Raw genomic sequence first — 10,673 nt, 5'->3', positions numbered from 1 at the left:
GAGTGATTCTGTGAGGTGTGAGGTGTGAGGTGTGAAGTGTCAAGTAAAGAAGTTGGAATGCTTGTTCTGGGGCTGAAATTTTGAGCCCTTGATATTCGGTTTTATTTACATTTATTGCCACTGTTAGTAATTCTGTTTAAGTGGACCCCATTTTCAGTTAGTTGTGGAGATTTATCCAGATGTAAAAAATTGGAGTGTTTTTTTTTTTTTTGGTAGTTTCGAACTGTAGGCAGCCCTACTTCCACGGCCTGCGGTTCAGGAGCTTTAAAACGGCAGCCACCAAATCAAGTTCTTCTGCTTTAATTAGTTTGTGGTCGTTCCTATAGTGAGTGCATGTACAACCACGGATGAAGATTATTTGACTATAGTTTGTCTGGATAATCTTAACATTATTTTCATAAATCATGTAAAAGTAATTTAGAAAAAATAAAAATTACAGATATGTTATTTAAAAAATAAATAATTTGTGTATCGATTTTCATGCAAGTAATATCATTTATGTTAAGGGAAAATTGTGCCCATGCCACTCCAAAACCTCTAATTTTGAAAAATGCCACTCCAAAGTTTGAGTTCATGCTAATGCCATTACAAACTTCATATATTCATAATTTTGCCCCAAATACTGTATTAGTCTATTAAATTTATTAAAAATCAAATGAAAAATTTTGTTTTTATATACGTATTTACGTATTTCCAATTATACCCTTGATACAAATGTTTTGTCCCTTTCCTGCATCTGTTTCTTCTTTGCTAAAAATCACACCATTTAACGCCTCCTCCAGCGCCTCCTTCTGCATGAATCGAGCCTCCTTCTCCAGCCCTTCCTTCTCCATGAATCGCGCCTCCTTCTCCATGCAGAATCGCGCCTCCTTCTCCAGTTGTAATCGGCTCATTCTCCGTGGCTGAATCGCCTCCTCCTCCTCCATGGCTGAATCGCCTCCTCCATGGCTGAATCGCCTCCTCCATGGAGGGATCACGATGGGTTGAGACAAGCACGGGAGAGGTTGGATTCGTGATTTTTCCTCACGATGGGTTGAGAGAGAAGCACCGGAGAGAGGTTCGTGATTTCTGAGAAGCACGGGATGGGTTCGTGACTTCTGACAAGGGCATTTTTGTCATCATTATTATTTTATTTTATTTAATAGACTAATACAGTATTTGGGGCAAAATTAGGAATATATGAAGTTTGTAATGGCATTGGCATGAACTCAAACTTTGGAGTGACATTTTTCAAAATTAGAAGTTTTGAAGTGGCATGAACACAATTTTCCCTTATGTTAAATATTTATAAATTTCAGTTAGAATTTTATTCTATACATATCACATATATATACATATCACATATATGATAAATTATAAAAAAATATACAATTTTAATCTATCATTTCAGTTAAATGAAACCGGGCCTCGAACTTTTCAATAAAAAAATAGATTCTCACTCATATTGTATGAACAAAATATTTTTTATTTATAACTGCTATGTAAATTGTAGACTTGTTTATATTTAATATAGATTGTAGAAATAATATCTATTATTATCGTACGATTCCATGATGTCACAGAACTTTTAAATTTCAAGTACTTCATAATTTGATTAAATGAAGTATTAAAAACAAGTAAATTCAAATCATTTAAAATTGCTCAGACAAATAAATAAAATAAAAGGCCCATTATATTATTAACTGGCTATAAGAAATATGAATGCGCCTCGGAAAGAAAAGTCCATTTAGTAAAGCCTTGGCACATTGAAGCTATATATGGAGATAAACAGAAGATCTATTTTATTGAGAACGAAACGAGAATAGGAAGTGTCGGTGCACGTGGCCCTGGCGTGGTCTGCTCAGAAACTGAAAGCCAGTCTTCTGAGGGAAGTTCTCGCCACCTTTTCTTTTTGGAAGAAACCGTTCACATCGGTTGATCAGAGATCCTACGGTGTCAAATCATACTGGCAACCCCAAAAGAAAGTACGCAGTGAACTGGGTTAAATAATGGTTCGAATCCGATGGGACCCACGAGAGTACTGCAGACAGTCCGTGCCCCAAGCCCCAAGGTACCTGAGGTAAAAATTTGTAAAAATGGACGGTCCAGCTTAATTCCACCTAGACCAAACTCAATCCGGAACCAGTTAAGAGTTAAGACTTAGAGGTATGCTTTGAGATTCGTGTCACATGAAAAGAACAGTTCAGATTTATAATTTGAACCTCAGATACCTGGGGCTGGGGTGATACGGATTGTAACTTGTAAGTCGGTTTTCCACGTGTACAAGTAACGAGCACTAGAGAGTAAAGAAGAAGACGACAGAGTAAGAAACGGCACCGACAGGACCCCAGAACAGAAGTGATACTATGTGGGCCAGCCAAGGCCAGGAGCAGGAGCCAGGAGGGCATTTAATCTTGCATGGGCGTCGGATATAAATATAATGGACGGTCGATGTACAATTTTTTTTTATAAACCATGATTAAAAATAATAATTTTAGGAAACTAACGTCATTACTTTTTTTTTATTTTTACAAAAATTATAACAACTGAAATATTATTTTGATTTGTAGTATTTTTTTTTTAAATTAAAATGACAATTCGGTCCGTATTGATTTCACAGTTTTTCACACCAGCGGCCACATAAAATTCATAAACATCTCCAGACTGAAATAGCAGTCTCGTATTAAAAAAAAAAAAAAAAAATCCCACCCTAGATGCAAAAATACTGACGAACTAAAATGATATTTTTTGAGCAGGATACTGAAAAAACTGAAATGTTTAATATGAACTCTCAATTAAATTTAAAATTAATTAAACCATATCCAATGAACACTCCTAAATACTCGTACAGTCACTGGCAGATCCAAATGGATTCAGGGGTAGACACTTGCCTACCCCTGGATTTGAAAAAAAAATTAGATGCAGTGGTATTTTATACTTGTGCCTGCTCCTGAATAAATATAGTGTCTACCACTGAAAAGAAAGTTAGTCTAGACTAATTTGCGTAAAAGAAATAAATAATAAAAAAAAGACATAGTCTGATTCGCTACTCCACTTAGAAGAATCGTTGATTTGTTAGGAGAAAAAAAAAATCAACTACTAAGTATATAAATATGTACCGTGAATTGGATCATGTGTCGTGTCGTACTGTGACTAAATTTGGAATGATGGACATGGCACGTGAATGGTCAAAGCACGTTAATCATGCCATGATGTGACGTGTCCAAACGTGACCTGTCAGATTTGGTCATGTTTAATTATTTTTTTTCATAATTGAGGTTAGTTTATTCAGGATTCACCATTCGATTAAGATCTAACGATCCTAATACGTGACTACACTTGTTGTGGTGTGACTAAATCTTTTTCGTTATGTGCCTTGTCATGTCAAATTTTCGAAAGGTGATCATGACACAGCATACGCGAGCATAGCACGTAACCGGCACATGTGCCTTGACGGAACCGTATCGTGCCGTGACTTTTTTAGATCCCTATATACTACTTTGTTCTGATTCATCCAGAAAAGAAAAAAATATACTCTTGTTAATATTTTGTACCTATTATGATCAAAATTTTGAATCTGCCCGTGCGTACAGTAGCAGATAACGGAGCATTGGATTTCAGTTGTTTTGTTTGTAAGGGTTGGGTTTTTCATCAATTCTATTTCTCGAGATAAAAGTTTTTAATACGTATGATGTTAACTCTGTTGATTGATAGTGTGAGAAAAATATTTTAACTAAATACTATTCTATATTTAATTAAAGACAGTTATATATGATCATTGCAATGATTGCATATTTTAATTTGGTCATTGGACCAACAAATAAAATATTATCCTTTTTCATAATATGATTTACAAATTATGCATTTATGAGGCTCTCAATCTTAAAACTACTTGTGAGATTCGAAATGATCAAATTAATATATTTTCGATTACTCGGCTGTTTAGAGTAGTCCGGATTCTATGAGACAACTCAAATTTTGAGTTTAGATCTAGACCGTCTAATTAAATTCATATCAATTCATTTCGAGATATAATGCACGGTTTCATTTAATATTTGTGCTAATACTTATTTGACAGTCTGAATTAGAAACTTTTCCGGTTTGGACCACTAGAAAAATCAAACATGCAGCACAACTGGTTATTAGTGAACCGGCTAACAAAAAAACTAGTTCGATCTTTCCGATCGATTTGTTGTAACTTTTTCCTTAATTATCTGACCTTTCTCTTAAATGGTTTTTCTTTAAATTATATTTCTCTTCTTTCATAAGATTAGAAGTTAACTATAACATACAAATTTAATAGGTTTACAAATTAAGTTATGACAAATTTAATTTCTAGCTGTTTTGCAATATCCAAAGTGCATGCAGTGACTAGCTCAAGATCTCAAAATTCAAATTTAAAGAAAAACAACCACGATAAGTTAATAAAACTTAGCTAGTCTACATTCTCAAATAAAGGCTCAGGCCATAATAAGCATCTCATCTAATTTGGAAATTTATGATGAATTACTGATATTTGTTTTATATTTAATGTAAAATTCAGTGCTACCAAGTTGTTTTATATATAATATAGTCTTCTATAAGTACAAATTGCATCTAATTATACATGCTAGCTAGCATTGCTACCTAAGTATAAGCCATGTCACCATCAACAAGTTCAAAGGTGAGTTTGCTCGAGTAGTTTGATATTAGTGCGTATGAGTGTTTAACCAAATGCTCTAGATGTATCTACATGTACTTGGTGAATTTGTGTTTGGAATTGATAATTAGAAAAGCAAATATTTCATACATTTTTATTTAATAGTGAATGCTCAAACCAAATTCTTTTTTCTGATTTATGAGATAATGGGTTTATTATGAGTGCAAATGGTGAGAGGCTAAAGATACAAACCATGCCCACCTGTAGAGTGGCAAAAATGTATCGTGTCATGCCCACACTACCCACCTGATCCCCATCTGATCATGTATATATATAATTAATTTTGATTTATGGCGCCCTTGATATATGATAAACATAAATGTTTAGAAAATAGCGGTTGAACTGGTTCAACGACAGATGGACTATGAAAAGGACCTGATAAGTGATGACACATTATCTGGGCCGATATTACGGCCTTCTTGGGAAACACATTGAGCCTGTTTGAGACCCGATTGGGAATGGGATATCTCTGCTCTGCATGGCTCTGGCTCCTCACTCAGTAATCACTAATCAGTATACCTAGGCTACAATTTATATTACATAACATCATCACAGATCCATTAAGAAATGAACAAAAGAGTTCCAAGATTTTCTCTCACAAATATGTTCAAATGGAGAATAAAGTTAACTGAGCAGCACCATTAATCCAATTGTAACAAAATAACAATTATCAAATTTAAATCATCAATTAGAAAAAATAAATGACCCCATCCATCATTACAATTTCATGCTTTCCACAAAGAATCAAGCTCATAATTAAACGTTTTTTTTTTAAATAAAAGCAAAAAAATTCAATCAATCACAAAAATTTGTGTTATAACCTTCCCTTCAACATCTAAAAGGTAGCTGCAGCAAGAACTGCCACCATGGCAGAGGCAAGAGCAATGCCGCTACCAATGGTAGCAGCACCAGAGTCAGCAACCTTGTCACTGGATGGGCCAGGTGAGGGAGCATCAGACACAGACTCAGACTTAGCAGGGCTGTCGCTAGCCGGTCCACTGGCAACTGGTCCATCGGAAGATGAGGAGGGGCCCTCAGAAGTGGGACCCTCAGAAGCAACTGTTGGAGCCTCAGCAGATGATGAACCTGGTGATGGGGCAGTAGCGGTGCCAGATGAAGCTGGTGCAGGGGATTCCTCAACAGGTGCTGCTGGGGCAGGGGTGGTAGGTGCTGCCTGAGGAGCTGCTGATGGAGATTGGGCTTCGCCGATCACAGCAACAACAGCAAGAAAGAGAACAGCAAATGCAACCATGCGGGCCATGTTTAATTCTATGAAAGGAAGGTGGTGAAACCAAAGGGATGTAGTTCAACAAGATAAATATAGATTTGATGTCTTTTGGTGGGGTGAGTTGGAGGGGGGATTTGGAGAGTGGATATATAGGAGAGGGCAAGGAGATATGGCTGGAGGAGCTGGTGGTGGCGCTCTTAGAACGGTTCTATTGTTGCCTTTGTTAGGTAAAGATTTGAAAATTTGATTTAATTTGTTGGTTTGTTTGTTGTACAGCTATGGTGAGATAGTAGAAGCCTATTTTGGGGTGACCTTTGTTGTATTCTTGGAAAGATTAGTTGGCATTTCAAAATGACAATTTGGGCTAAGCCTGGGATGACACCAATTAAGGAACAAGTTGAGCTAAAAGCCTAAAAATAAAGCCTTCATTTGATCAGAGTACCCCCTAAAAGTTTATTTTACTTGCTTTTAAACAGCTATGCCAAACCAAAACCATTAGAAAAAAAGACGAGCTATTTTCTTTAACAATTACTCCATCTACATGACTCTAACAATCAACTAAATCCAAGTACAAATCCTAATAAAACAACACTTAGATACATAAATTGAAATACAAACATCATATTCAGCACACTAACACGAGATTTACACAAGTCACAAACTCAGCATACAAGATCATGAAACTTTGTTCTCGCCTCAGCAGCTGCAACAAGAAATTCATCACTCGGGTTATCTCTTGCCGCAGCCAGAGCTGCTGCATATGCTTCCATTTCCTGATCCATCCTGTCAGTGTTCATCTCATCTTCATTCCCCGTCTGGTATGCCACAGAAACATATAATTTATTTAGCACAGATACATGCTTAGTACGCAAATTCTTCACTTCTATAAGGATCTAATGCAGATTAGATATAGCCTATTGATACACATCCAAGTATCCAACAGTTCACCATTTGCACTGAGCACATGAAATTATTTTTTTAAAAACATTTCCAAAGGAGCAAACATCTGTAATAATCATCAAAACCAACCACCAACACCCCAAACCCAGTGCACAATTGAAAACTACCACAAGGGTGGAAAATTCCAAAAATAATCACACTCTAGGGTTTTTGTATATATATTTCTTTTGCAAATAACCACAAATTTTATAAAGGTTGCTGTGTCACATTCATGTATAGCAATACTGGGATGTTATCTGCAAAAGCTTTCTATGCATGCCAAGTTTAAAAAAAAAAAAATTATGCGCTGACAGAAAATCACAAAAATTCGACAATGTAAGATATAATCTACCCCAGTTAGAACAGGATCAACCCGAAGAGAAGGGATGGAAAAATCTTCATTCCCAGCCAAAGAGTCCCCACAAAGTTTCTCGAATAATTTCATAACAGAGCTGATCTCAAATTCCATCAAGCCCACAGACTCTTCAAGTTCTTCTATTTTGCTATTAGAAGCGCTGACTTCCCATTGTAATTTCTCCAGAGTTGCCTGTTTCTCTGCCAGTAACATCTAAAATGAAGAGGGCATGTCAATCAGAGAAAGCTTGCAAGAGCTTTTGAGAATCAATACAAAGGGAAAACACTCCTTTCCACACACCCCTAGCCAAAAGAAGTGGAGTCACAACAATAAAATAAAAAGAAGACACATAAAGAGACATTTGACCATGTTGAGTTTGTCAAATGATCCCCAGAATGCACCTCCTGTCAACAAAGCATTTGAAATCTTCTCATTTTTTCGCAAAGACGGGCAATTTTTCAATTTAAAAGGGTTACATGTGAAGTCATGCAACTATTTTTTTCTCATAAACTAGCTTCTCTAGTTATATAGAACCGATCAAGGCATAATGCACAATCAATACAAACTATTACCAAATCTCATAAACTTCTTGCCATTAGTTCAAAATTATTTTTTACAACCTATTTCAGTTTGGTGATGTTCCCAACAAAAGCATGCTACATCAAAACCTGGAAAGTATTTCTTAAAATAGTTGATGATTATTATATCTACTTCAAACATTTCTTGAAATACATGATGATTATCATATCTCCTTGGCTGAGTGGAAAAAAGTGGAGGTTGGGGCAAAATAAAAATTTGAGTGGTTTAGCACAGCTCATTTAATATCAGGATTTCACAAAGAATATCTTACCTTTGTGCTGTTTAGTTGGGAACTCGTGGATTGGATCAGGGCCTCCTTCTCATCAACTTGGTGCCGCAATTCGTTTAATGTCACATAAATGGAGCTCATTTCATCAACTGTATTCTGCGCTATTCTCAAAGCCTCGTCCTTTTCAAGAATAATTTGTTGTAGATTATCTATCTGCTCACGTAACTTTACAATCTCCTCCCCGTACTTCTTTGCATTTTCATTATCATCCGAAGTTGAATCTGGCTCAACCTTTTGGGTGCTTTCTGTGAGGTCTCTTTGCTTTTTTGAAGAATCACTTGGTGGTGCCTTTTCGCCTTTTGAGTCTGCCTGTATTCAATCAGACGAGCCAATATCTTTTAAGAGAGGAAAGCTGTACAATTCAGAATGTTAATGAAGAAAAATAATTATTAATATTGCCAAATGCATTTCTCCATATGATTGAAAGATAAAGTATATTAAGTGAGATGCAGACCCATATCAATAATTACATAAAATCTCAATTAAATGAAAATTAAGGATAATGCAAACATTTTAAGGATGGCAAGTTGACAATGAACATTTTGTCCTTGATAAAGGATATTTTATCACTATGATCATAGAACTGTACATTGCAGAACTGCTTACTATATGCGTCCTAGCTGAGTCAGACTGATCATAGTCACTGAATACTAACAGGTTTATGTGATAATTTCTTTTTTGGGGAGCTTCCATGTATAACCCTCAAAAACCTCAAAATTACGTGTATCCCCCTCTAAATTTTATAATATCATATTTACCCTTCTAAATTTCAAAAACTCACAAAGTTACCCAATTTATTCACTCTTCTATTAAAGCTCATTTTTAATTTATATAGTACCCATTTTACCCTTTATTAAAAAATAAAAATATGTAGTTTGTGTAAGAAAAATGTTTAGTCTTCTAAATGGTTGGTTTCCGAGGACATAATTCATTCTCTCCTTGTGACACATACATGATGGCATTTGACCAATTAGAAGACTGACTATTTCTCTTAAACATGCTATCATTTTTTTTATAATGGTAAATGGGTATTTTATAAATTTAAATGAGTTTTAATAGAAAAGTCCATAAATTGGGTAAATTAGTGAGTTTTTAAAATTTAGAAATTAGAAGGGTAAATATGATATTATCAATTTTAGATGGGGGAATACATAATATCACGATTTTTGAGGGGTATTCGTGATATCCCCCTTCTTTTTTTGTTAGTAAAATATTTCATTCAACAACAGGATTCAAATAGAGATGGTTGGATTTGGTCAGTACAATTCAGCTGATAAACAGAAACCTCCTACAGAGGTAAAGGCGCCAAAGTAAAATTAAGTGTACATCTTGCTTCTTCAAATCGTAAGCACTTAAATTATCTCAATACCAATTCTCAAACAAACAAATAAAAAAGCCTCAATACCGAGCTTAAGTCCTTTAAAATAAAATATTGAATTACCTTCTTCGATTTAGGTGGGGCAGGTGTATACACCATTGACGCCCGCCTTGAATAAGCCGAATTTGCTCTTCGATCCTAATGGCAGTAAGAAATAAACAAATTACACAAAAGAAAGATGGAATTGAGAATAAAACTATCAAATAGAGAGAACGAGAAGAGGGAGAGACCACGAGAGACTCGACTAGAGGAAGCATCTCGACTAGGTTTTTGTATAGTTGCCGATCGACGTTTGATCCATCAACTCCAGTGGAGGGAAGCGGGTTCTGTGGAGGCGGCGCCAGGTCCGGCGATCTCTGGAGCATTTGGTGGGGCCGAGGAGAGGAGAGGAGAGGTTTTGGGAGATGGAGAGTTACTCCTAGTATAGTACCGATGCCACTCTTTTGCTTTCTACTCTTTTCCTTTCTTCTCTTTTCCTTTTCCTTTAGTTTTGTCGGCGATACTCTTGCGAGAGTACTGATTACTGATAGTGTTCTCGAGTACTATGAACCGTCCGATATTGATCGGACTATCTAGATTACGTTTGGTGAAAGGTTCGGATGAAAATCTGCTCCTGAAATAGTCAAATAACATAACATATCTGTTCAAGTTGAACCGTCTATTATATTATAAATCGGACGCGTTGCAGATGTTAACTCAACTGTGAATAGCAGCTGATAGGCCGGTTCCATTTCCGCTTCAGTTTATATATCTTTTGGGCCTCGCTCTTAGGTTACATTTGTCAAAGAGTAGAGCCCAATCCCATCGTATCTACTATCTACTATCTACTATCCTTTGGGCTTTGGGGATGTGAAAAAGGCACAAGTGCTCACCAATGAATATGAATTTCTTTTTATTTTTTCTATATATATTGACATGGCTAAAGTTGAATTGTGAATTATTTTTACTCATCAACAGAATCATGAATATGAATTTCTTTTTATAGTTGAGGCTAGTGCTCTCATGAAAATATGTTTATTCTCTTATGTTTTAAGCTGATTTTTGAAGAATCTAATTATTCTTGTTTTAAAGGGACCATGTCGGCAATTAACCTTGAGGAAAATGAATCTGTACCCCCAACTTCTCCTAAAACTGCCACAAGAGGGAAAATAGATCCGGCTTTCGACATTGCGTTGAACGCATTGTTGTTGTGAAGAATAAAAATGTGAAGGCTATTGCATGTCTCCA

General features: G+C 35.8%; 1 protein-coding gene across 2 annotated transcripts; it reads right to left on the bottom strand.

The window, feature by feature from the left end:
- Positions 1-6,401: 6,401 nt before the first annotated feature.
- LOC144555693 (protein MICROTUBULE BINDING PROTEIN 2C-like) lies at positions 6,402-9,950 on the bottom strand. Of its 2 annotated transcripts, none has more exons than XM_078304094.1 (5): positions 9,677-9,950; positions 9,510-9,584; positions 8,051-8,377; positions 7,198-7,413; positions 6,402-6,721 (listed from the first exon to the last, which is right to left on the bottom strand). In XM_078304094.1, the coding sequence occupies exons 1-5, from the start codon at positions 9,809-9,811 to the stop codon at positions 6,569-6,571; spliced, it is 906 nt and encodes a 301-aa protein (XP_078160220.1). In that variant the 5' UTR covers positions 9,812-9,950; the 3' UTR covers positions 6,402-6,568. The 2 variants fall into 2 exon arrangements, with proteins under 2 accessions (XP_078160220.1, XP_078160221.1); XM_078304095.1 differs by having other exon boundaries at positions 7,219-7,413; positions 9,677-9,941.
- Between the last annotated feature and the right edge of the window lie 723 nt (positions 9,951-10,673).

The sequence above is a fragment of the Carex rostrata genome, chromosome 6 (assembly GCF_964058835.1).
Source record: "Carex rostrata chromosome 6, lpCarRost1.2, whole genome shotgun sequence".
Lineage (NCBI taxonomy): Eukaryota > Viridiplantae > Streptophyta > Magnoliopsida > Poales > Cyperaceae > Carex > Carex rostrata.
This window is presented reverse-complemented; position numbering and strand designations above follow the sequence as displayed.